Source organism: Anomalospiza imberbis, chromosome 11, assembly GCF_031753505.1.
Source record: "Anomalospiza imberbis isolate Cuckoo-Finch-1a 21T00152 chromosome 11, ASM3175350v1, whole genome shotgun sequence".
In the NCBI taxonomy this organism is placed as follows: domain Eukaryota; kingdom Metazoa; phylum Chordata; class Aves; order Passeriformes; family Viduidae; genus Anomalospiza; species Anomalospiza imberbis.
Window position 1 is genome coordinate 17,888,927 of NC_089691.1, and position 27,890 is coordinate 17,916,816.

The 27,890-nt window shown below is 41.2% G+C and overlaps 1 protein-coding gene and 1 long non-coding RNA gene across 4 annotated transcripts in view; one reads left to right on the top strand and one right to left on the bottom strand.

The window, feature by feature from the left end:
- The window catches only part of TAFA1 (TAFA chemokine like family member 1), a 209,465-nt gene that overhangs the window by 96,479 nt on the left and 85,096 nt on the right, over positions 1 to 27,890 (top strand). The window contains exon 1 of one of the 3 annotated variants that reach the window (XM_068202249.1): positions 18,329 to 18,561. The exons of the other annotated variants lie outside the window; for them this stretch is intronic. Within the exon in view, the coding sequence (XP_068058350.1) occupies positions 18,537 to 18,561 (25 nt within the window). The 5' untranslated portion in view covers positions 18,329 to 18,536. Of the gene's footprint in view, positions 1 to 18,328; positions 18,562 to 27,890 lie in introns of those variants that run through there. 3 annotated transcript variants of the gene reach the window in all.
- Positions 18,547 to 20,209, bottom strand: LOC137480849 (uncharacterized). The gene is made up of 2 exons (XR_011003130.1): positions 19,387 to 20,209; positions 18,547 to 18,935 (listed from the first exon to the last, which is right to left on the bottom strand). It is a non-coding gene; the product is annotated as an uncharacterized lncRNA (long non-coding RNA).

The window sequence follows — 27,890 nt, forward strand, 5'->3', positions numbered from 1 at the left end:
TTTGCCCAGGAGGCAGATTCCCATGGCATACCCCAGGTTCGCTGAGGCTCTGCATGTTCTTCTTGTAAACTGGTCAAAACCATTTCATAAATAATTGTTTTATTTAGGAAAATCCTGTGGGGGTTTTTTCCTGCTGTTTGTTTGTTTTGTTGTGGTAGGGTTTTTTTTTTTCTGATCAATAAAGAGCAGAGTTAATTAGTTAAGATACATGACACTGCAGGGGTTAGTGGGTCACATAAATCTTTTAGAGCAAATAAGTCTGGGGTTTTTAATTCAAAAAAAGTTTATTTCAAATTGTGTGTCTGGGGAGGTACCATCAAGGCTATTTCAATTTTATATTAAGTATAATTATTTAAATGACCTTTAATCTATTATACCTTAGGAAGTCTAGAATGCTTTCACAGGAATGAAATCCTGTGAGTACAACCTTTCTAGCCACTTACAGGATTATCCTTGGGAAAAGCGCAGGGTTTTGGAAGGAATGAACTTTCTAAAAACTTCTAGATCACTTAAGAACAAGTTTGGATTATTAAAACAAGTGCAAAATACCGAGTTTCCTGGGATGGCAGAAACTCCAAGCAGTAATAAGCATGATCCATCCAGATCCAAGTGCCTGGGGCTTTGTCAAGCAGTGACCATATGATGTCCATGAGCTTCACGCTCATTTTCTGTTCATAGCAGCATTTAGCTTGTTCTCCAGCTCTTCTCCATTTTCCTGAGGAATACAAAGAAGTTTTGCAAAAAAAACCCCAAAAAACCTCTCAATAAAACACTATTAATTTTTGAAGTGATGAGTACAATCCTCACAGCTGGTGGCTCTCTGCTATTTACAGCACAAGTGATCTGTTTATGTATTTATGGCAGGCCAGGTAGTGATAAATGTCTGGGGGCCATGGGGGCAGCTGGCCTCAGCAGGCACCTCCATCACCGAGTCCCTGGAGCAGAATCCCTGCTCCCCCTCCTCCCCAGCCCAGGTCACCTCTGTCCCTCCACAAACTGCCTGTTCTGCTCCTGCACCACTAAATTATATAAGTCAGGAATCATGCAACAGGATTAAATGCCTGTGATCTTTGAAAAGAAATCCGTGTCAGGTAACTCTCATTTCCATCCTTGGCTTTGACCCTTCAGGCTTTAATCAGTTTTCATTTTCAAGCTCATCTTTGAACCCACAAAGGCTTTCTTGTCAAAGGTGAGATATTATGTCTAATCACTCCATTTCAAGAGCTGGGTTTTAAAATTAAAATAGCAGATATTCAAGTTCATGATAAGGACAGGAAAAGTCATCCCTAAAACAAAAGTTAGTAGGATTTTTTCTGCCTCCTCTGTGCCATCCCTGAGCCCACAGCACAGCCCTGGGCAGCCCTAAGGGATAGGCACAGGGCACCCCCTTTCCTGAGTCAAATTTCACAAATTCCAGCCTTGGCAGCTCACCTCGTGCACAGGGCTTGTTTTAGCAGGGGAACAAACAGTTTAATTGCTCAGATTGCTGGCCCCGACCTCAACTAACCTTAATTAATTAATTAGCTATCAGCACAGGCGTCAAGCCTGTAGGTGAGGAGAGGAAAAAGCTGCTATTTTGGAGCATGATCTAGGACCTTCATATTTGCCTTTGCCAGGGGAAGGGAGTGGGAAAAGTGCTTTGCATTGCTGTTCAGACAAGACCTGGTGCAGCTGAGGGAGATGTGAGCAGAAGCAGGTGTTGGGGATGGAGCAGAGAAAGCTTTAGGGAGACTTAGAGGCCCCTCCAGTGCCCCTAAAGGGGCTCCAGGAGAGCTGGAGAGGGACTAGGACAAGGGCCTGGAGTGACAGGACAAGAGAGAATGGCTTCAAACTGCCAGAAGGCAGGGTTAGATGGGATTTTGGGAAAAAATTCTTCCCTGTGAGGGTGGGGAGGCCCTGGCACAGGGTGCCCAGAGAGGCTGTGTCTGCCCAGTTCCCTGGAAGTGTCCAAGGCCAGGTTGGACGGGGCTTGGAGCAAGCTGGGATAGTGGAAGGTGTCCCTGCCCATGGCAGGGGGTGGGACAAGATGGGCTTTAAGGTCCCTTTCAGCCCAAACCATTCCATGACTCCATGATAACTTTGGACTCTCCTACAGCACCCATCCTGCAGGAGCTCATGTGGCTGCTGTCATCTTGGCGTGGCTGCTGTCACCTTGGGGTGCTTGATGTCCATGCCTGATCTGCTGAAGAGCTGAACTGAGTTTTTAGAAACTAAAACCACACAAAGGCATCGGGGCTGCAGCTGGAATGGGTGCCAGATACTGTCTCATGCAGGGGTTGGGGTCAGGTTGTCCAACAGAGTGAGGGTCATTTCCCCCAGGTAAAGGATTTTAAGCCCCTCTAGGCATTCTGGAGGTTGAGGAGGGAAAGGTCCATTCACTGGGCAATGCAGGAGAGGGGCCTAGCTGGACAGAAACCCCTTTTCTTGGCTACAGCCTCTCCCTGAGTTACCCTCCTGGAGCAGCTGCCTCTGCCCATGGTGAGATAGATCCCAGGGGAGGTGCAGCAGTTGCAGCAATTCCTGTCATACAGTTTGGGGTGGCTGTAACTCAGCAGGACAGAAGCTTGTTTGTCTGCAGGCTCATGTTTGGGATATAACAGCTTCCTTTGGGAAGGAAAACACAGCTCCCCTGAATAATTTATGGTTTTTCCTTAATTATTCAATAATAGGAGCCCCTTCTTTGGTATTGAGATCTCAAATAAAATGCCAACAGTATGTTATGTCTCTAAATCTTATTCTCAGGAGCAGTTTAAGGCCAAATTTCAAGGTTATAAAAGCAACTTAAGATGGAGATAGCAATTTTCAAGACTAGTAATTAAGCCAGGCATCAAATTCCCAGGGAGCTCAACCTCTGTAGGCATTTAAATGTGTCTTTTGGCACCTAATGACCTTGGCATCTTTCTCAAGAACAGAGGGAGTAGAGATGACTTCCTATGCCTGTGTTGCAGTGGAAGTTTATATTAAGTAGGAAATGCAAAAATATCTTTCAGCATGTTTATTTTGCTATCTGCTCTCTCATGATACAGAACAAAAATGAGACTTGTAAAAAGCTGAAGTGACCACCAGTCTTGTTGTTTTGAGACTGTACAAATAAGTAATGTCATGTTTTTCTTCTGGTTCATTTAAAATTTTGTGTCTATGGCACCAACTTTATGTGGCATCATTAGAATGCATGCACCAAAAATAACTTTACACTATTCATTTCTTAGAAGTCTGAAATGTGACTAACAAATGCTAAATCTTTGAAGGGTTGTCTTCCCAGCTGTACACCACTACTGCTTGCCTTGGCAGATCCCCAGCATGGCTGGGAGTCCTCTCTCCACTTTCTGTCCTCGAAATGTTTTCTGGATCAGAGCTTTTGACAAGTAAAGGGTGTGGGAGTGTCACGTTCAACAGCTCTGAATCATTAGGAAGAGGCTGAACTAGAGTAAATCAGCATTCCTGCTCTGACCAAGCTACTGTTATCTGCGCTTTGGTTAGCTGAGATCCTGATCCATTTAATAAAAAATTTAATTTAGATTAATGCTTTAAAGTGTTAATTGAGGAGTTTTTTACATAAACAATCCCTTTTTAATGAAATATTGGTTTAGTTTACAAATTTATAACTGAAGCTATAACAACTTAATAGGACATTTTAATAAATAATAGAGAGTAGTGTAAGAACAGGACAAGAATTCCCATAACCCTGGCATGAAGTTTATCTAGCTCCTACTGGGCATTTGCTAACCACACCATGCTCCAACTTCTGCTGTTCTAAACTTCTATCTGATCACTTAAAAACAAAATTAAGAACACTAATTATTTACAGAAATCATATGGTAAATAACTGTGCACGAAAAATACACTTGTTTAACCAATAACCTGCTTGTGGATGATTCACAAAGAGGGAAAATGGGATGCTTTATTTAGGGCAAATTATTCACTACTATGAAGTGGTTTAAGTGAAGTGCTGATTACTGCTGTATATAGAGCTGTGTTGAAATTTATTAAATAGTTGAAGAAAGAGTCACAAGAACATTGCATAACACAGCTTTTGTTTGTAAAAGTCTGGAAGTGACTGCTTAGCACGAAGGTTTTGCTCAAGAAAATTACCCAACACTGCAGACTGGTGTTACATTTTCTTTACATAAATCTCAGATCAGAACAGCCCTGCCTTGCTAACCTCAACTTGCATGTGGAAACCAGGGGAAAGTGAACGAAATGACAAAAATAATTTTTTGCCAGGCTCCTGCTTCAGAAGATCATTTCAAAAAACATCAGCTTTTGCAATAGGTTTTTATAATGCCCAGACAAACAGCAGCAATTCCTGGTACCTGAACTGCTGTGTGTGTTACTTGACAGCTGTCAATCAATCACTGTTGAAATTTACTTCTTTGTTATATGTGTTTTAGGAAAAGAAATAGGAGAGCCCTCACACGCCTGAGTGGACTTCATTAGCATAATGACAATAACTTAGCACTTCTGGAGAGAAGTTTGGCTTGCCTTCCACCCCAGTGTCTGCATGGAATGGGAGTTTTCCAACCAAGGCATCGAATCTAATTTCCTTCATCTCTAGACTGATAGTGGAAATAGGAGAAGGGATTCTTTCAAGTGAGGGGTTATTGCTATTGAGACTGAGCAGGACACCTGGGAGATGCCTGCCTGGCTTTTAGTTTGAGCATTTCACCTTCTTACTGTCTGACTTAGTCTTGATGAACATGGTTATGGCTTTTGCCTCTTGTTTTAGTTTGCTGAGGACACTTGTCTTGACATATGTGAGATATATATATATATATATATAAATAGATTTATAATATACTTGAATGGCTCAGTTAATATTGTCAGGATGCCCAGAAGCTGTAATACAGCATCTGTGACAGAGATGGCTTTTGTCACCAGCTAAGTCAGCAACACTTCTAAGTTGTTACTTTTCACCTGTAGCAAAAATAGGGGTGATACCAGAGCCCTCTCCAGGTCAGTAACCAGGGACTCTTCACAAATTTCACCCTGCATGAACTGGTGTGTGCCAAGCTAATTTTTTAAAGCTTTAAATGCATTGGCCAACCTGTTTGTGACTTTCCATGTTGTAGTCAATACAGAGCTATGCTGATCTTCCCCAGCTAAAGACTGGAAACCTAGTTCCAATGCTTTGAAATTATTACTTATTACAAGACTCCAAGAGAAAAGCTTGTGATAGGAGGCCCAGCTTTAAAAATATAGCAGAATTCTTTTCCTGTGATAGCTAGGGAACAGGCTTGAAAAATCAAGCTTATCTACATGTGTACATACAGATGTGCACATTTGAAATGTGTCTATGTGCATTCTGAAGCTCTTTTAATATATATTTATGTAATCACAGATCAATATTTGTGTTTATATGTTATATGTTTAATTGTATATTAAAAAATTCCGTTCATTCTAAATCATAATTCCTAAATGAAGAACCAAAGTTTTTCCTCCTTGCACAAGACATAACCTATAGAGTGTGCCAAGAAAAATACCACAGTTTGTGTGCCAAGGCACTGGAGTTTTTGCTGGTTTAAAGAAGTTAAATATAACCCATTTTGTAAGATGTTGTTTAATGAAAATTCTTGCTTTCTTTCACACTGGTGCTGTTTATTTTTGTCAAACCCTGGCTGGTTTGTTAAATATCACTAAATGATATTTACAAGTTTGCAATGCTCCCACGGACCAGGTGCAAAGACTATGTATCTATCTAGCTATATTTTACATATATATTCTTTATTATATATAATCAAAATGAGAAATTAATGACAAATCCCCACCTACCCATCATGAGGCATGTCACTGCACGTTGAATGTCATCCTCTTTTATCTCTACTCAGTTTATTGCTCAGGGAAATGGATCAGACAATACAGCCCAAAAAACTAAATATCCAGTAACTGTTCTCTGACACTTTCCAGCGGATTAAGGTTTGCAAACCTTCTCATGGACTCATCTCTTGATTTTACCAGAAATTTCTTCCCAGTTCTCAGCCCAACACAGCTGAGGTTTGAGTTCTGTCCTCTGCAGTCCCAGCCCTCAGGAAGAACCTGTGTTTGAATCTCCATCTATCTAATCTCCATCTCCAATCTATTTTCAAGTACCAGCAATAAAGACTTTCTCCTTGCCCGTAACTCTTCATTTCTCACCCCTCTGCAGCCACATTTTCAGTGTTGGTTTTGCAATTGGACACTTCACCTGTGGACTGTGCTTTGGGAGGCAAGTTCCAACCCCAGACTGGGGGGACCACAGACACCAAGGAGTCATAAGATCATTAAGGTTAGAAAAGACCTCAAAGATTGTTAAGTCCAACCCTCAACTCGGCACCACCACCCTGTTCACCATTAAACCATGTCCTCAAGTGCCACAGCCACACATTTTTTTAACGTTCCCAAGGATGGTGACTCCTCCACTTCCCTGGACAGCTCGTTCCAGTGCTTGAACACTGCTTTGTTCAGTGATTTACAATGCTTTGTCTGGCGGGAAGCTCAGCACTCTGGATCCTCTCAGCATCACTGCAAGCTCTGTGTCACAGATGGCTTTTCAGTTATTCTGGTGTTTTCTTTAGGTACATTAAAAGAAAACTGCATTTTCATCCAATTCCTTTGCTTGTCCTGAATTGTAGACACCAAATAATTTCCATATAATTTTTCCCAAATTGCCAAGTAAAACTGACGATGTCAGTTTAATTGATTACAGGACGGCATCAGTCAAACACAAATCTCTAAATATTTTCAGATGCCAAATAGGGTAAACACAGTTATGGTTGAGCATCTCAGCCTTTCCTTCTGTGGGTGTTACTGCCTGGACTGCCCAGGACCTTCATGCACAGGTACAACCCCACCTGCATTATTTCTGAGCAAGGTTACAACATATTATGGGATGTATTTATATACATGTATGTCACCTAAGAGTACCTCAGAGCACATCAGTAACCAGTCTGCGAGGTCAATTTTTTCTGCTTAATTCTAAGCTATTTTGGATGATCCAAAGAGCAATGTATTGCATTCACCACATCACTGAGAAAGTCTTAATTCTGGCATTCACGTGTAGTTGCTGCATCAAACAAGCTAAATTTATGCCAGCAAGTCTAATTCAAGCCACGCTCTTGAGTTCAGTCCACCTGAGCACAAAGATGATTTGATTGATAGGAAAAATGTGTGATCTGTGTGTCTCTAGGGTGTCATCTTTTCCCATTGTCCCTTTGAGCTCTCAGTTCTGATACCACTGAAAACAAAGGGTCAGGTTACTGCTCAAAATGGAATGATTTTATGCCACTTACTAATGCAATTTCCTTGTAGGCGAGCCAAAAGAGGATGGAATTTATACCCCTTGAAATGTGGGATTGAAGACCATATTAGCACAAACATATTTGCTCCATCTCTTTCTTCAAATGTATAGCTAATGTGTTCTAAAATTAGACTGGATCAGGTTTCTCATAGAGTGTTTGAAAAATTTTTACCTTGATTTCTGACATGCAGTATCTGAGCTGTATTTTAAATTTAGTTATGAACAGAGACAGCTCATTGATAGACAAATGATACTTCTGATGCCTTATCTTCCCATTATTTTGACATTTTCCTTGTAATTGGTGATTGTGAAACTTGAAAATTAGCATGATGGAATTATCTGATACAAAGAGAATGCAGCAAATTTTGCAACACTAAAGTGGAACAGAAATATATCCACAACCATTTTCCTATAATCATTTCAGGTGGGTGTTTGTGTTTCAGAAACTGCAATTTATACTTCATAGGTCCTTTCAGCCAGAAGAAATGGACTACAAGGTGTTTTATAGACTGTGGTAATTTAACTTACAGCGGTAATATAGGCACAACATGGCAAAGAGACCTTCTAAGCTGGCAGAGCAATTAATTCATGCTGAACATTAAGCACATCAGTAGCCCCAAGATGAAATCCAGTGGAGACGGCTGACAGGCCATTTTAATGTTAATCACATGCTTACAACCTTTGCTGAATGGAGGACTTCATTTACCAACACTTGAACAGTAAACAGCTGAAGAAAGAGAAAATAGGGAAGACAGTGAGGAGTCACTCCCAGGTAAAAAGCTTTACACTTCAAAGATTACCGAAATGGCCACACTTACTGATGCTTACTGATACTATGCCAAGATGTTGCTATTTCCATTTGGATTTGCCACTGATAAGAGCAAAACCTTGCTTACTCTTCTCTTTATGGTAAGTGGTCAATCTTGTGGCATCAGTGGGTTGAATTCCAGTATTTTAGGTTCATCCAGAACAGTCCCAATTGTTTCCCACAGGCAAATAAAAATGCAAATTACCACTAAGACAGTGGAAAAAGTAAGAGCCAGTCTTCTCCTTTGTGGAGTTGGGGTTGTCACCCATGAAAGACAATGGAGGAAATTCCCTAAAATTATCTTTCTGTTTAACATAGGTAGGTGGGAAAATGTGTCCTTCAGTAAGTGACATTACTTACTGATGGTGTTAGAACTGTGGGTTTGAGTTCAGGGCTTTGGTGAGCAAAGGGAAGGAAATATGCTGGATTGGGAACGAATCTGATCCTCTTAAAATCACCCAGTGGAAATATTTCAGGCACTGTGTGAGATTTGTGCACTAACAGTTGCTTCTGAGAGATTTCTGAATCTTAAGAGGTTTCAGTGATAGAAAGTGTTTGGGATCTGTTTTGTATTCCCTTGTCTGTCTAATGGGTGTTTTGTGGATTTTTCCTGTATGAGCTTTGGATGACAGATTGTCTTCAGTTTCAGTGAGACATATTCAGTTGACAGTTCCTTGGGGTTTGTTTGGTTTTTTATATAAACATATGCATTTATAAAGCTATGTAGATTAACCAGTTGGGAAAAAAAACCCCAACATTTCTCTCATCATAATGAATATAAGTGCACTCTGAAAGAAGTATCACACAAAATGAAGGATGGAGAGATGTGTGCTGACTCTATGCTGACAGCAGTAAAAGTTTGGCAGTATACATTGAAACTTCTGTCATTAGAACTATTTTATTGCAGCTGGGAATAACAAGAACTGTGAGAATTGATCATTAGAGACAATAAAAACAATGTTTGGTTTTTTTTCTCCAGATAGGTAAATCACATTTTGAGAGGTAATTGATAAGCTAATGCTACAGAGCCAGCTGTAAATAAACCATCCGTCCCAAAAATGATATATATACTTTCTTCAGTACCAATTCTAAGCTTCCATCAAAGATCTAATTTCCTCCCTTTAGCAGGGGAAAATACAAGCCTTTATCAAACAGTAATCCTTTTAAAAGAAATGCCAATTAAAGCTACCCTCTTCTTTATGCTAGATGGGTTCTTACCATCTGTCTTGCAACTCTGTACTGTAAATAAGAAGGAAAAGAAAAGGATTCTCAGTTTATTATTGCTTTAACTGTAGAAAACAAAATTCAAGCATTCCCCTGATGTCAAGAAATATCTTTCTTGGCACCCAGTGGAAGCAGGATTGTACTCCTGCACTTCTGCTTGAATTAATGAGTTTGGGCTTCATGTTCAGGGTGCCGGGCTGAGAGCCTGAGTCCTGGAACCTGCAATTCAGGGCTGGCAAGACTTTACTGTGGGCAAACAAACCTTTGAAACACCTTTGACAGAGGAAACAACAGCCCCTAACAGGAGTGGCAGCAGCTAGCAAAAATATGTGGTAAAAATTGTGGAGGTGGGGGCTACAAATTGGGTGTTGGAACTTTTGGTTCCCTTCCAACCCAACCCATTCTATGGTTCTTTGAAATGTCCCTTTACATTGCTGATTAAAGATTCCTTGGAACAAATCAGTAATTTCTCATTAGCTACATTAAGACCATGACTTCTCATTTGGAAATGGGACGTCTTTTTAGACTACCAAAGCTGGGAGAAATTTTCCTCACTTTCCTAAGAAGTTGCATCAGAGCAAGGTCCTGAATCATATTTCAAAGTAAAATCTCTGGCATGGTCTCCTTTCTCTATCATGCCTACATAACTGCCTAGCCTACAGCTCAAAATCAGGAGATGTGACAACAAAGTTCATCTACACCAGATTAAAAAAGAAATGAGAGTCACTGCTTCTCAAAAGAGAAAGCAGTTATTTTCAGAAAAGTACCATGAAAATAATGAAAAGATGCTCAAGTCTTCTTTTCCTTAATGTGTAAGCCAATTTTAAGTATCCCATGACCCCTTTTCTTTGATTTTTAGCAAGTGATTCATAAGTTTATTTCCATGTCCTATGGGACTGATATTCTCACAAGCTTTTTCTGTTCTGGCAGAGGCCTGATCAGTTGGCCGAGAGGAAACTGCGCAGAAGATCTGCAAGCTTCCAAATTTACATAAACTGATGAAAAATGGCATTAAATGTTGTTAAAAGTGGTGCATAGAGATCTGGTTTTCCTCCTCTCTACGCTGGTTCTGTTTCCTAGGGGTTCCCCTGCTGTCTGGCAGAGGCACACGGGGCTGCTCCATGGGGAGTGTGGGACTGAGTGTGGTGGAAAGGCTTTGGTGGGTGGCCCTTGCTCAGGCTGTGACATTAATGCTGGCTTTGGTAGATGTCTCCTATGATGAATTCAGCAGGTTATTTTGGCAAATTTTTTGAATTTTTTTTTAATTTGCAAACATGGGGCGGGGAGTTCAGGGAGTGATGGTGTGACAGGTACAAAACCAAACATTTGCTCATTTCAAGTAAGGCAAAATAGCTTGTTTACTCAAAATACCTCCTTTAGATCTTTTTTTAGATCCAGGAACATAGAAAACATTTGGTGTATCAGGCAGAATGACAAAAAACAAATTTGGTTTTTTTTTTTCCACCTGCATGTCATAAGGCAGACCCCAATGAATTATTAATGTTCTTATCAGTGTTATAAATCTTAACAAAAATACCTTTTGTTGGCCCAACTTTTCCTTTTCTCCCAGCTTTGTCTCTGCTAGTCTCATGGTTTTGCAGATTATTATTTCTGCTTCAGATACCTCTTGTGCAGACCTAACCATACTTGGTGGGTCAGCAACTTCTCTGGGACTGGAGCAGCAAATCCTCAACTCCCCTTGGCACGTGGGGAGTGCACCAGGAGCCAAAGGACTTCCCGTGCTTTTAATAACTCCTTTAACTCTCCCATCTCCAGTTTGATGGCTTCTGGTTTACTGCAGAGTGAGCTTTCCTCTTAAAGTTAATGACACCCTTTGGTTTCTAAGTACACAGTAAATTGGTCCCAAGGTGTCTTATGACTTTGACTTGCTGAAACATCCACCCCATTCCTGGCACAGCATCTCTCATTTTAAAGCATTCCTGCCTAGTTTGTGGCAGTGATGGGGTTTCTGTGTAATGCTTTTGATTGTGTCATTGTTAATTAACAATTTGCACATCTGCAATGTTGAGATGCGTTTGCTGCTGTGTGGACACACACAGAACTCCAAACACGTGCACCTAACTCAGACAAAAGTTTTATTAAGGAAAAAGTCATTATATGCATCATGGAAATTACTTTCTCATTGAAAAATTCTAAGAAATAGGAGGAGAAGAGGATAAATTATTCAACATAAAGTGTGATGTATTGAAGTAAATGAATCCTGTCGATCAGATCATGATTTCTTTTCCACCACAGCAGCCCAAATCTTGCAATAAGCCTGAGGAATATTATGTGTTTTCCAGACAAAAGCAATCTGAAATATCAGATTCATAATCTGGTAGAATTGTGCTGCCTAGGAAACCTAATGGTATATAAGGATCAGTGTTATGTGATCCAGGATAGCAATGGATGACAGGATGTTCCTAAGCCAAAAGAATCCATAAATATGTGTAACTAAAGAAAACCAAACCTATGCAATTATGGTCTCAGGAGAATATAATGACTTCAATTCTCTTTCCAGCATTGTGTAGGAATGCAGGGGTGATCCATGTAAAATGTGAAACAAAATATCTCCATGAAAAAATATCATAGAGTGTTTAAACATGGGAAATTGAAACCCATTCAGAAAGGGAAAAAAAAAAAAAAAGCAGATTGCACCTTCCAAAATACTCTAATTCCTGCAGAAGACACATAGGTTTTAATTTTCCAAGAAGTTCATAACAATGCTACAGGTGCCAGTTCAGACAAATGAAAACAGAAATTGCAGATCCTCTGGTGGAGTACCTGTTCTAGTAAGCCATGCTAGTGTCTTGGGCATGTCGCTTGGCATTCATAAATAAAAATACAAATAATGAATAGTAATTAATTGGAATAATGTACTATACAACGAGGAAACAAGGCAAGCGGCTTTCTTGCATAATGAATAAAAACAATGCCATAGTGAGAGTTTTGTCAGTCTTTCTCAAGACTCCTGAACCCTTTTCTCTGAATGGTCTACTTGGCCTGTCATTCACATGGCTTTTGAGAAAAAACAACCCTCCTCATGCAAGCACTCAGGGTAATTACTGAGGCCACTGCTTAAATAACTCTGCTGGAGTGGCTCCATCTGTGAACGGCATGAGCCCACGTAAAATTATTCACTACACTTGTAAAGAGGAAAAGAGAGACACACAGGAGCATTGCAGATAACCTCAGGGCTTGGCAGTAGGTCTGCAACAATTAAATAAAAGATTTTCTGAAGGTGACCCTGTGGATGTTCATTCCTTACTCCTGTCAACAGTGGACCATGATGACAAGGCGGGCAGAAGGTAGTAATGAGACAGTTTGATTGATCAGTGAATGTCAAATTAATTCAGCTGGAAGCTTGCCAGAGCAAAACACAAAACTGCACAGTGGAATAAATAAAAGAGTGGATTTGATACTTTGGCTAGAACAATGCCCTGAAACCATCAAAAAGATGTCTCAGGCAAGAAAAGTTAAAAAAATGAGTTCTGTAATGAATTATTTGTCATTCAAAACAAATTCAGTTTTACAACAGAAGATAAAAACGAGAAGGAAATCTTAGCAGGTTTGCCAAAAGGAGAAGCAATATCTTAGAAAAATGTTAGTGGGACAGATGACAAATATTCATTTATCTTTAGGCAATCTGAAAATTCAGCCTTTTAGATTAAAATCAAAGGAACCAGTCTGGAGTATTCAGTAATTTAAAACGTAAAAGAAAAGGGTCCTTTTTTCACCCTGTTTTATATGTACAGGCACGTATCATTTTACAGAGCTTCTTCAGAATCAATCTCGTGAAGATTGGTCTATTAAATATATTTATTTGGATTTGATTGCAATCATTTATGAAATGTTTATGGTCTTGTGTATGCACAGAGGGGAACCCTGGCTAGCTGAGCCAGTGGCAAAGCCTCCGTGACTTCACAAAATGCTGCTACATGTACAATTGTCCCTCCTGAACTCAGATTTTTACCTGATAATTCACTATATTGGCTATTTTCCAACTTAATTCAACCCATTTTACTCCTATTAGAACAAAACCAATATTCACCTCCTTAACAATACTCTTGCATGGGAAAAGGTCTCCACAAAACTTGTGCCTCCAAAAAGAGCTCGTTGCTGCTGTAAGGCAGCTCCCTTCCCAGGGTGGCTGCACATCCAGAAAACCTACCTGTCTTTGACATGATGGGGCTGGGAGAGAGGGGAGTGAGGGGCTGTGGAGAGCTCAGGGCAAGGGGCAGGAAAACCTTCAACACAACCTTATCAGTTGTAGCATCCCACCCTGCTTTTCCCCAGAGCTGCTCCCCAGGGATGCCCATGCTTCTGTCAGGTGTTGTCTTTACAACCAATTTTCTTATATCAAAAAGCTGGCTCAGTAAATGTGAAGTCTGCACAGTAGTTATGCCAGCACAGAGTTGTATCAGCTGCTGGCAGCCCATAATTACATAGCTGCACACTGTTAAATGTTCTTTTTCACAACACAAGTGGCATTGTCCTATTTAGACTGTGAAGGTGCTTACAGCAGGTACTTTCTGATGTGAACTCATCCTTGAGTGGGAACTTGCTGCCATTTCCCACGGGTTTGGTATTTATGCTGCAAGTGCAGGGCAGCATAGAAAGATTTCTAACTGGGCTTCATTATCAGCCTTTTATGCATCTGGTGCTCCGCTGCAGGTAGAGGAATTTTCCTTCCAAGTGCAATGCTGATGTTGAAAGCACAGAAAGAGCTCACATAACTAGGGTTAGTTCAATTGCTGAGTGTCTCCTGGGAATTTTTATGCCATCACACTTGTAAATTAATTTCCTTTGGCTATTCTGTGCTCCACTTGTGTTAATTTTCTATGAACATTTCTACAATATGGTTTTATCAATTAAAATATTCATAGAATGATTCTTTCTAGACCACGGCGTATTTGCAAGGTCGACTCTGGTGCTTGCTCAAGTACTCTGAAATCATGGAGTACTCTTGTGCTGTGTGTGGGAAATTCTTGTTTTTAAAAATGCCCACTGAAAATAGTGGCAGATTAGTGAGAAATGTTGCTCCAGTGTTAGAAGAGTCTCAGGGCTCCAAATGTATCTGCTAATACCAGGAAATGCTGATGGTAAAGCTCTTTGTGCAACAGCTCCATCACCTTCAGTGGATATACCATAAATCAGATTTTGTATCCAGAGGAACAGAAGTGAATTCCTCAAGGTGAGTTTCCTGTGAGTGGCCAAACCTGGGATTTTGACACTGCAAAGGCTCAAAAACTGGGAGCTCATTCTGCACAGTGTAGAAGGAGCAAGAGGAGAGCAGTGGTGGGACGAGGTCCTGTGGATTTTCCCCACAGGCAGCACTCACAAATCCACTGGTGTTATTCTGTCACAACAACAGGACTGCTGTGAGCACATCTGGGCCTTGTGGCACAAACTGGAGGGTGGATAAGAGCAAGACATGGGAATTTAGCCACCAGCTTCAGCGAAAACAGATTGAGGTGCTGTCTTTTCATGCATTTATCTGCAGTGATTAATTTTTCAGGGAGTCAGGGCAGCCAGCTGCCACTGAGCTCTCTGTTCTGGGCTCCAAGTGTTCGATAACTTCCCAGCTGGAGAAGCCTTTGTCCCCACCTCATCTCTTTTTCGGTCGTTCCCATTATCACTTGATAAATATCTCATGACCTGATGCTCTCTTTTACCCAGACCTGCACCTCAGAGACCTCCCTGCAAATTCTGCTGTCCCAAACCCAAGAATGTAATGCATCAATAAAAAAAAATAATGACTTGAAGTGACATGAAGTGAGACCTGCAATACCCTTGGTATTGTGTGTTAGACACATTGCAAACCATCACAGACTGCAGGGTTTAATGGCTTGCTACAGTTCTACTGAAAAACTTTACTTTTTTTCATCTGAGTAGAAATTTGTCATGTATTGTGGAATAATTAGTCAGCCTGATAAAAGACAGAGCCTCTTGATGTGATCTGTGTAATTATACGAGGCCTCTTTCATTATTTGCTCATTGCTTCTGCAGCTGTAAGTGTATCAAAACACTTCTTTGGGCACTACCTGCCCTTGGTGAAAACTCCTGGGTTTTTGACAGTGGTCAGCACATCCTGTTAAGGCAGTGGAATAACTCAGGGGTAAGAAACTACCTTGCAGAAATGTAAACAGCCAGTTTGAATGTCCCAAGTAGGAGCCTGATCTCTGATGGGCCGAACCACCTTCAAGAAATGCCAGTTCCTTTCCACCATGAGAGGAAGCTCTGGAGTCATTTGAAGGCCGGAGCAAAGGGCATAAAGAATGCATCTTCTGCAAGAGGCCAAAATTATCCCCAAAGCTGCACAGCCCATCTTTCCTCCAGGAGCAGACACCTGCACATTGATAAACCTCACCTGACTTAATTTTGGCACTGAAACCATGTCTTGATTTCAGAGATGCAGATTCCCTACATGTGCAGGGAAAGGCACAATACCACAGTTAAACTTCCTAGAATTTCCACAGAAAAATGATCACTGAGAGATTTGGATCTTTTAACTCTCAAGGCAGGAAACCTGCTACTTTTCAAAGTAATAATTTTGTTTATCTTAGTTTGCACCTCTTGCAGTCTGTCATCAAATGCAATGGGAAGGATCTCAGCCTACCCACTGCCTAGAAATTCCACCTATTCTTTCTTGGAATAAAAATAAGTATGTTTCTCTCCACTGTGACAGTGCTATTTAACTCTCCAGTTCATTTACAATAATATCCTTCCCTAATATTTATTGTACGTGTTCAAAATTTTTACTTGGTTTTCATTTCCAGATAATGTCCTTATGCCCATGTGATAATATTTTGATTTTCCAGCTGATGTAAGTTTCTCAGTAATGCAGCACTTGAATTCATAGCCATGGCTCTGAACTTTTAAGAGGTATCATAGGACGGGAATGAACCTGAAAGTTTCTTTAAAAGCCTCTCTTATCTTAAAACACTTTATGCAAAAAATCAAGTGCAAAGCATTCCATTGATTAAAGATTATTTAGCATGTTTGAATAGCTTTTCAAAGAAGCCATATATCTAAAATTTAGTCACATTTCTCTAAGCCTGTGCTGGTGTTTCTGACGTGATTTTTATTAATATGCAAGGAAGGGAAATTATTTTGATTTTTCCCAAGAGAAAGAGCAGGTTTTAATGTGGTGAGAGGACAAGCATTTGCTGAGATTTCTGTTGCTGTGACTCATTTACTGATCCCACTCTTTCAGTAATTAGCTTGGATTATTTCTTTTTCTGCCACTTGGCATTCCCAAAGCGTATGAGGGAAATCCTGGTGGTTTCTGTTTGCAGCAGCTGAGATGAGGAGGGTGCTGGGTCAGTCCTGAGCACAGACTTTGGCCTCACTCCCCACCAGCAGGGTGGGTGCCTGTCCCCTCACCCCCCGCTAATTAAAGTGTCAGGTCCCAGCAGATGGATTTGGAGGTGGAGTGCTCCTGCCAGGGATGTGGCATCGCAGAAGGGTCACCTCTGGGGAGGGAACATTTAAAAACATATGGAAGGAAAATGCCACTTGGGAGGGTTTTGACACCTTGAGTTTCTAAATTGGCAGTTGGATATGAGGAGAGATTACCACAGGGAGGTTTTCCCCTTCTTCCGAAAAATCCTTTGCTGCATTTTGCAGTACAAAGCAATTTTTAAGTGCAGGGAGGGTGAAGGGAGGGAAGCATTAAAGATAAGGATTATATTAAGGGAAGTGGCCAAGTTTGGAGCCACAGCAGCGTGACAAGATTGAGGTAGAAGAGCAGAGACTGATTTTTGATGTGGGATAATTTGACTTCAGACCGTGACTATCACTCCCAGTTTTACATATTGTAATGAATGCAGGCATGCAGCAAGAACAGTTTGGGAGCATCTGATACATGAAAGCATGAATATGATATTAGGTGCTTTTAATTGCTGGATTTTTGGTGTCTCAGGCTCTTTTTAAATAATTTCCATTGTTATTCTTTCTTAAGAAGCTATAAGGGAGCTCCTTCGCTCTACAGAGTGTGCTGGATGTGGAAATGTAGAAAGCAGTTGAATTGTTTCTATACTCTATGCTAGTAAACGAGTTATTTTGTACAAGAGCAGCTTTTGTAAAGCTTCTCCCTAATGAAGGCACTTCAAGCACCCTTCTGAGCTCAGTGTATATTGGCCTAGGTTCAAGATCTGCTCAGTGCAGAGGAGGGGCACCAGGGAACCCATTGGGTTTGTGTCTCAGCCACACAAACCCATCTGCTCCTGCCCTGACTTCAACCACAGCATCTGAGGGGGCGGCTCCAAGTTGCCCCCAGTTCCTCTGTGGCCTCATGGACTCCCAGCTGGCTGGGAGCTGTGAAAATGGAGATTTCTACCCATTACACACATTGTTCTCAGCCAAGACCATCTCCCATCCAGTTGTGCTCTGTTAGGGGTTGCGGTGAGTGGGAAGAAACTGTGGCCCTTTAAATACAATCCTGCTTCACCAGGACCTCTGTCTCCTCTCAGCAATATCTGCTGGTCCCCAACAGCCTAATTTATGTGAGTGGGTACTGCTCTCCCAAGACTTCATTACAATTCAGTAGTTACAAATTGTATAAAAATTTAGTCATGATACTGCAAAAGTTTCCTTAGGATATTCTAAAGGAATCTTTTCAATAGAAGCAGAGGAGAAAAAAGTGGTAGCTTCACTTAATTCAAATGGAGATCCTTGATGTGCTGATATTCTTGGAAGATTTCTGTCAAAAGCTTAAGTTCAGCTGTAAATATTTCTGTCAAAAAAATACTTGAGCTGCAGCGTTGAGGAGACAAATAATAATCTTAGGACTTTGGGAAGATGCATTTATTGAACAAATGCTTATAAAAATTAGCCACAGGGCAGTTCTAAATAAAGTTGATATCTGCAAATTCCACATTAGATTAAAAAAAAAAAAAAAAAAGAAAGAGAGAGAGAGAGAGAATTTGTTGTCCTTAAGTGAAATGGGTAATAGGATGCCCCTTTGCAGCTCATTTGCTGACATTTGAGACACTTAAACACACCTGTGAAGGATTCTGGCCAAAAGAAGGGTTGCACTTGAGCAGCTCTGGAAGCAGGGCTGGTGATTTGAAATTTTAAAATTATGGGAAGAAAATCTTCTTGCTGGAAGAGTCAAGGACAAACCTGGAGTCAAAGGGAATTGAATCAGAAATCTTTTGTAAATTATACTCCCAGGCTACTGAAGAAGAAAGTTTCACAGTTACAAAGAAAAATAAGTCCTTGAGCTTGATGTCCACCATTTCTGAGATAGCTGGTGAGTACTTTTATTGTGACTTTGTTTATGTTTTTATGACTTGTGAGGAGCTTCAAATCTTTGATGTAGTTTAACAAAATATAATCATAGCAGAGCACTGAGGAAGGTGCAGGAGGCCACTGGGGAGCTTTGTCAGCCATGGTGGCTCTGCTCGGGAGGGTCCCTGCACAGGCTGCACAAAGAGCAGCTTTGGGAGCAGGGAAACTTCCAAGCAAACATCTCTTTCTGATCTCCAGAAATCTGCTTTTGGATAGGGCTCTCAGGTCTCTTGATAGAATTCCCCAACATATTCAAGAAGAAACATCCAGGTTTCTGATGGAGATTATTCTGTCTCTAAACACTGACAGATTATCCTTGCCAGAGATATCTCACACCTGAACATGGGGAAAAAATCACACATCAAAGTGGTCCTTGTTTCTCTTTTTCTTTTTAATAATCTTAAATAAAATAAATGAAGGCTACTTTCTGTAAAACAAATCATTAGGAAAATAAGCTTTCAGTGCCACAGTACCCAGTTCTCTACCATGGATATTCACAGAATAATTTTCAGCTCTAAAACACAAATATTAATGAAAAAGAGGATATTAATAAAAGCAGCTTTTCATATTTAGGTTGTCTTTTGTTGGTTTTTTTCTTCAAGTTGCAGAGTTATTGCTTTGCAAAAGCCATTAAAAAGCTCCTGTAACTGCACTCTCTGTTGGAGAAGGATGTCATGTCTAAAAATGTTGTCACCTTCGAAATACTGTGAAAGTCAGGGCCAAGTTATTTTAATCAGGCAGTGCTGGAAGTTGTGGGTAGAATCATAATGGGAAAAGCAACATTTACCTTTATATGGCCAATGCAGTAATCCTGGTTTCTCTGGGGAGTCACTCAGAATTATGTGGATGGTGAGATTAGTGTATTACTAAAGCATTTGACAGCAACAACAGCTACTGTGTTGGCTCTCTAATGCATTAATAATACTTAACATTTCCTAGTTGTAAGGCCCCTTTTTACAGGTTTCTTGCGCCTTCCTCACAGCAGCCAGCTCCAGCTGGCTTCAGACATGGAGGAATAGGAAAGTTTTCTTAGGAAAGTGATTGATTGAGGTGAGGTTGGGACTCCTGTGGGAAACAAAGGAGGCTGCCAGGTTCGTGCTTTGGAAAATGCCACGGAACAACAACAGTGTGATTTTTATAAAAGAAGAGACCTTCTTGTTTGGGAGAGATGTGATACTGTGCAGGAAGAGCCTGATGGCGATTCTCAGATGAAAGGTTAATAAGAGAGTCATTTTGTACCAACATAAAATTCAGCTTGCACTGATGGCTTCTCCATTTGGAAATCTCTTTTTCTTTTTTTCTCCTGCAGGGGAAATCACAATAGGTGAGAGCTGGAATAAAGGAGATTTCTTACCCATTCTCCTCCAACTGACCCCAGGCCTCACAATTTACACCTTGTGGTGCTTTCTCTCATTTGCTCCATTTGCTGCCCCCAGCAGCTCTGATGCCAGCTGTTAAACTGCTTCCCATTGGGACTTTTCCCAGGCTTTGCTAGCAGAGTTGCATCTCACTCCTGGAAGCTCTGCTCCAGACTCCCTTCACTTATGCACAAAAGCTTCTTTTCAGCAGAAGCACAGACCTGAGCAGGCGGCTCTGTGACATGGGCAGGATGGCTGGCAGGCTCAGACCCAGCTCTCCCAGGGCCTGGGTGCTGCAGGGAGAGCTCTGCTCAGGCTGGGCTTTGTTTGCAGGGCTGCTTTCACAGCATTCCCATCCCGAGCCTCCTTTGCCTGTCTGCCCCTCACAGAGCCCCAGAGAGCATCCTGTGCGTGATCAGCCTGGCTACCTTGGCCCCTGCCCCGCAAGCCCAGGCTGCCCATCTCCCTCCCGTTACCAGCCGGCTGAGCAGGCCTGCAGAGTGCTCTGAAATGGCTTTTTGGGACAACTGGAGTTTACCTATTCTGCCTGGATGCTCTGCTAACAAGGCTCAGCTGCCTTCTCTGGGCCTTGGCAGGCTGGAGAAGGATTTTCAGGGCTTGGCTGAGTTCACAGGCTTTGGAACAGCTGCCAGTAGTACCTGAGGGCTTCTGTCAGTGGCTTCATCTCTCCTGCGAGAGCCTTCCTGTGCATGTCCAAAATAAGCACTTTTCTCATTGAAAAAGACATGAGTGAATGCTCCTTCACCATCCCTAAAACAACCTCTTCCCCTTTCCTTGACTTCTCACAAAACTATCCAAGAAGCAGTGTGTGGCAAGGAAAATAATGAACCTGTATGTGGTATTTTACTGCTATTTTCTAACTGTGCATACTATGTCAGATATATTGAAAGGAATGGGATTTATAACACTATTATGGTTCTGATAGCTGGCCCTATCTATGGCTAATCTTATTTTTTCTCTGAGCTCCCCTGTCCTTTGTTGCACTCTGATTTGATTTTTTTTTTTTTTTGTAGTGTAGTGATATCAATCTCTAGGAGGCAATGTTCTGTCACAATTAGAATTATTAGATGGTATTATTTATAAAATGAGGCCAAAGTGACTAGGTAGCTATTTCCTTTTCTTTTTTTTTTTTTTTGTGGTTTTTTTTTTTTTTTTTTTTTGGTAATTACAGACTCATTAGAGGACCCTCATCCACTTGTGGCAGGCAGGCCAGAGCACACCTTATTAGTGTTTAGTAGGAGAAAATCCTGGCATGAGGCAGGAAAGGTTAGTTACAGATGTATTTTGTGATAGATCTAAAGCTCTCTATTTTAACTCTTGTTCTAAAGTAAAGCTGCTGGACCATGACTCTGTATTGCAGCACATTAAAATGCAATGGTAATTACCCTCATTATGAAAACATCTCCTCATATCTCTTGAAATCCTTGCTTAAAAATGTATTAAGGGGTAGCACACCACTTATGCAGTCCACAGAATGTGGGGGGTGAAGGGTAGGAGTGCAAAACTACATTAATGGACAGCAGAGGTGGTGAAGAGATGCCCCTCCCTGACTGAACTCTTGCAAAATGCCATCTCTCAGAAAAGGTCTAATTCAGCATTCTCCAGTCAGAAGATTCCTTTGTCCTCCCTGGAGTCAGCACTTGGAGAGTCCCAGTGGTCCCCTTTGCCTTATCCAGGCCTGGTATAGGACTGACAATTAAAGGGCTTTTGTGCAGGTGTGTGCTTACCTGCTGCTCCCTTTTGGGAGTTCTGAGGTGACAAAGTGAAAGGTGGTTTAGCTGGAAACAGGACTCATTAAAAGTCAGGTTTGTGTTTCCAACCTGGCCATGCACACAGGGGAAAACCAGTTCTTATGCCCAGTGTGTAACCCACAGGATTTGGTTTGTAGAGCGGTAATAGCTTGGAGACAAAAGAGGGAAGCCTTAATTAGAAATAAAACAAGCAGTTTTTCAGCCACCCTGTACTTGGTGGGATTCAAGAAGGCCTTCCACTACAGAATCTCCTTGATCTACTGAGTTTCCATAACTGCCACCCCCTAGAAAAGCTGTTCTATTGAGTGAGGGAACAAGAACAGGCTCTATCTCCCCATCCCAAGCAGTGGTAGCGTGTTCTGTAGTGTGCTTCTTAGCAGGGGACAGCAGTTTGATAAGGATCAACATCTGATCCTTACAATGCCGTGCAAAACTTTGCTGACATTTCTGTGCCTTGCAGTTTGCTGCTCATTCAGAGCCTCCAGGAGCTGTATGAGCTGAAAACCAGTCAGCTGGGTAATTGTGGTAATTAAAAGAGATGTAAACTTTCAAAGTAGCTGACACTTAGTCATTACACCGAGCTGTCATGCTTGACTGAGCTAACGTTAATTCCGATATCCCATTATATCTTGCTGATATCAGTTTAAAAGATAGCTGCTGTGTTTCTTCAGCAACTTGCAGTTACAGTCATAAAAGTATTGATTGCAGTGGGCTTTGACAGATGTGAGATGTATTTAAGAGAAATTGTGCCATAGATATTCTTTTACCTCAACTGCTCAATGCTGTATGGATTCCAGATACATCCTCCTGGATTTCACTGCTAAAGTCCTGTGGAATCTGCCTGAGAGGTGCAAGAGTGAAGAAACACCTTCTCCTGGCCTGTATTTTTAGTTTTCTTAGCATAGATCTCTTTGATTTTTGTACCTGAACTACAAAAGTGCTGGGGAATGAGAGAAAAAGCAGGTTTTAGCCAACTTAGCCATTTTCTTTGAGCCTTCCCCACATGCTAAGGTACAGACCTCAGCTGAAGTGAAGTCTTCTAATTGACTTCAGCAAGCTTTGATGGAGGGGCTGAGCACTGAAGTTTTCCATTCCCTGGGAATTTTCTACATATGTAGGAGTTATTTTATCTTGTCTTCTTGCTGGCATCCCACTGATTTCCCAGCAGTGAATTATTATTTTTAATGCCTTGTTAGATTTCTACAGCTACAGAATTCCAAGCCAGTGGAAGCTGCTGGGAGCCATGTAGGAGCTATGGAGAAGTTCTCAGTTACAGGATATAAACTCTATGGAAGTGGCAAGTGGGGTGCTCACAGCAGCCTGGGTTCTTACCAGTGACTGGAAAACATGAAGTTTCCATGTTCGACCCCTAAAGTATTTTTACTTTCTTTTCATAACTATTCCACCCTTCTTTATCTTGTAAATGAAAATAAGTTTTATTAGGCAATACATTCCATTTTGTCTCTTCTATGTGCAGTTTTGAACTAGCATGTGCCCACACTGAAGCATGAAGAAAATACTGTCAGTTGTCCTGGGATAAGAAAACTGAAGAAAATTTTTTTTGTCCTTTTAAAAAAAGTCACTAAAAATCCAGCAACTTGAAAAATTCAATAAGCCTAGTTACTGACATCTCTTAAACTTATGTGTTAGCTTACAGCAAGGAAGGAAAAAGAAATCAGGAGCAATCCCCCAAACTTGCATGAGAAGTGGGAATAGCAAAATGAAATAGTAAAAGATTATCCATAGTTTATTTCTAGTTTTGGCCAAAAGAATGGCCCTGTGGGCTTTCATGGAGACAGGTATGCTGGCATTATGAAAAAAAAACCCCATTTTTCAACTGTATCTAAAGATTTCAAAGCGGTCATCAGATCAATGTATGCCTTAGAGTGGAGCTTGCAAAAAATCATTCCTCAGCTGATATTCTCAAGGACAAGGTGTAGTTTGATTTGGCTCTTCCAGGAGATATTCCTGATTGCCTTGGAAAGCAGTATTTTAAAATGGGGGTGAGGGAGAGTGGTGCAGAGCTTTATTTTTAAAGCACTTCAAAACACAACATCAGTCAGCCACGAGAATGGAGACTCTCCTTTCCTTAGAAAATTCATCTTGGATTTTCTATTTTATGCCTAACTGGTAGTTGTTTTAATGGGTTTATGAAAATCAGCCTGTCTTCCAAAATGGCCCAGATGTTGGTTTTGTTTGGGTTAGTGCTTCTGTTTGTTGGTGTCTAACACTGCAGTATAGAGGAATTTTGGACCTTTTTTTGCCAACATTTGCATTTGATTCATATGTAATAGACCCTTAATGCTGTGTAAATGGATAAGCCTTATCAAAGAATGCATGGAAACATGCTGGAGACAACAACCCCATAACTCAGTGTTCCTGTACTGAGGCATTATGAATACCAACAATTTACTTTTTTTTTTTCCTTTCCCCAAAGCTGATTGACAGAGAAAATGAAAATGGTAAATAAATGTTCACGCTAGTTTATTTCAAGAGGTGCACAGGCTTTTTCTGTGCATCCCACAAGTTATTAAATAAGATTTGTGCACAAGGCTCCCACACAGTGCTTACCCCACAATGGGCAAATAGACACATTACATGGCCACTTCTAAATGCAGGAGCCTGAGAGGCCCAGTGCCTATTTATTCAGTCAGCAGAGCCATTATAACTATGGAAGGAGGAGATCTCACATTTTGAAAATCCAAAGTCTCTCTCCCACCCCTACCATGGCAGCAGTAGCTCCCATGAATCACATATGAATAATTACTGATGGAGGAGTACCTGCTTTTAAACCCCTCAGGAAAATGATTACAGGTATGGTTTTGCTCAGGGGACCCCACAAACATCACTAAAGTAACAGACAGACATTTCAGAGCAGAGTCTTCTTCCTTTTAGCCTGGTTGGAGATGTGGTCAGAAGGAAAATTCAGGTGTGCTCTTAGTTAATTTCATTCATTAAATAACGAAAAGGCTCTCAGCTGCCCCATGCTTGGCTCAGAAAGGGAAGAGATTTTGTGAATTTAGTACAAAGTGTTTTACAGGATAAGTTTGTGAGTGAAACTAAACCAGGGACAGGTTTTGAACACACCATAAATGGCTGCTGGTAGTGGAACAGCTGTTCTTGGGGCAGGTGTACCCCTTTTTATTTCTAGATTTATTACCCTAAGCACTTCTGCTGGTCCCTTCATTTGGTTTGCTCTTCTAGCTGCTAATTTTAGGGATTTTTTTAGTGTTCGGTTTTGTGTATTTTTTGGGTTTTTTTCCCCCATTAATGGGAGGATGCCATTTTTCTCCAGTTGTTCCTTCTCAAAAGGTGAAATGGAAAACATCTCATAACTGCAGTGTCTGAAAGCTACATCCTGTGTGCACAGCTGAACACCAGCACAGGGAATCAGAACGAGCGGGACCCTATAACAATCCTGTTAATCAGCTGAGATATTGGTGGAGTGTTTCATAGGGTCTTGGAAAGCCAAATTTCAGAGCTATCCATGTGAAATGCAAAAAATAAAGGAAAGAGTGGGAGAAAATTCCTTTCTCTTCTCTTCACATGTGTCAGTATAAAGCCTACATTGGCACAAATCAACACTGATTTTTCCATCTCTACTCTGAAGTGGATTTTGTCTGCCTTTTGGTGGGATGTGGAAATTCCTAGTTGCCCAGGGGTGTAAATTAGCATGGAAAGTGTGTCTGTGAGAAAATGAAGCACATGTTTTTAGTGGCACAAGTTTTTTAGATACTTGGAATTGTATTTATTTCTCTTAGTAAAACTTAGAAATGTGTTGTATTCTGGCAAAGTTGTGTATCAAGCATATCCATGGGAAATGAGCTGGTTTCACCTCCAATCCTGATTTTGTGAAATTATGTCTGGATGGAGTTTCCTGAGTCCCTGGAGTTGTGTTTTTATTCATTTGTCACCAGGCGTGTCCCGGGCATGAGCTCACAGTACTGTCCATCCTACTGCTGTACTCATTAAAGAAAAAATTAACCTGGCATCCAGCTCAAAGATGTCAAAGATACTGAGAAGAAAAACATTTGCCACTTGGCAAGGCATGCTTTTACAGTCATTTTTCCAAGTGCATCTTCAACTTACTGGTTTAAAGGATATTTGTCCTCCAGATCCTAGTGCTTCATCATTTACAGAAAGGAGAAAAACGGGCTTATAAAACTGGGTAGTTTGAACAACAATATAGCCAACTCTAAAAAACACAGCCTTAAAGACATGGAAATCTTTCATGCAGAGTGCCAGGCAGTGATCCTGAGCTGATGGTTGTAATTGTTTATCACTCTTCAGCGTGATCGATGCAGGCGTTAACCACAGCGCTCCCTTTCAATGCCATTGATTGGAGCTGCTCCCAGTGACAGTCCCTCGTGTAGACCACAGCTCTAGCTACATATTAACATGACTTCTCAATGGCTGGGGAGATTTAGACTCAAAGGATGCTATTCTTCACTGATTTACAGCCCTTGCAGTGCTCCTGAGGCTACGTGGAATGTAAATCAATGGAGAAGCTGGCCTAGGTGATGAACTATTCCATTACAGAGGAACATTTCCATTTTGGTGTATTTACAGTATAATGCACTTAGATCCTCAGCTGTTACCTCTAAAACGAAGTAGGGGTGCAGCATTGGGAATAAAAAATAAAAACTCCTGTCTTGTTCTTTGAACACACTCAGAGTCATTACTTGGCTTTTTCCTAGTGACTGAGTCAGCACAAAAGCACAAACCTTAGAAGAGCAGTTCTGGCAGATTCCCTGCGGTTTGACACGAGTTCTCTCTGTGTACCTTAGGTGGATAGGCTGCACTTGCTCACTTGTAGGTTACTGCCTGGGGTACATGTGCCTTAACTTGGCAGGTTATTGCCAGGGGTGAGCTGTGAAGCCTCCTGCTCAGACTCCTGCCATCCTCCAGCAGGAAGGTCCTGAGACAGACCAAGGACAGTTTGCTCTGAGCAATTTCAACCTGCACTTGAGCAAAGAGCTCTCAGCCCATCTATCCAGTGGTAGGAGTTTGCAAACAGCTGTTTCATGTGACACAGGCACCAGGGCAGGCGTTTGATGGCTGAGAATGACCAAAGCTGCTTTATCTGCTCTGATCTGGGAGCAGATTCAAGCTTTGTTCCCCTGGGATCACAAAGCAGAGTTTTGTAAGCTTAGAAATTGATTCTGTGATTTTTATTTTCTTTTACAACGAGTACAAATATGATAGTAACTTCCATATCAAAAAGAAACTGCCATTATACTCTCACTTGAGCCCTCCCCGTTAATCAAGCTGAAGGAGTGGATGGTAATGGCTCAGTTGTTTATTGACAGCCATTGGGTTTCTCCTCAGCCAATTCATGATGCTTGTCTGGATTAGTGTTGGAGTCTACCAAATAATCTATGAACACTTCAGGCTATTGACAGACCTCATTGCAACACTTTTAAGTTGTTTTTGTGGGAGTCAGCTTGGAAAAAACTGACTACCAGAGTGGAGAAAGCAAGTGCTCCCCTCCAGCCCTACCCAATATATTTGGGGTTTGTGCACTGGACAAATCAAAACAATCAGAATAATGTTGTGATGTCACCAGCTGTGAAACAGGTTTGCCAGGGCCTTGATTTGTATAGTCTGCATTGGTAGGATGCCATTCTTCCCCATGTGCTAAGAGAGTTTTCAACTGGCCAACAACAGTTGTCACCCAAAATGTCACAGTACATCCCCTCCCTTTGCTCTGGAAAGTGCAGGTCTTGCACCACATGCAGACATCAGAACTTATATTAGGGGGAAAAGGGCTGAGATTTTGTTGCTGTTGTAACAGAACAAATCTTAGAACAAATATTGAGATGTACATTTGCGTGCACCATGGGTGCTGATGTAATCATGATTCCTATTTATTGTGTGCCTTTTCAAAACTGGTCCATGCCAAAATTACAGCCATGGTACACAGTGGCCTAGAGCATGAAAAAGCAGCAATCCTACATCAAATGAGTTCTGTTCCTATTTTTCTTGTCTTTGTTTTCTCACCTCCTCAATCACTAATCACAGGCACAGAGATGAAATCTGCCCATGGCTGTATCTGTAGACTCCCACTGACTTGGAGTGAGATTATACAGTGGTACCTGAAACTAGAGGTTTTGCCTTGTTTTATTTTTTGTTCTGAAAAAAAAAAACTAGACAAGGGACTA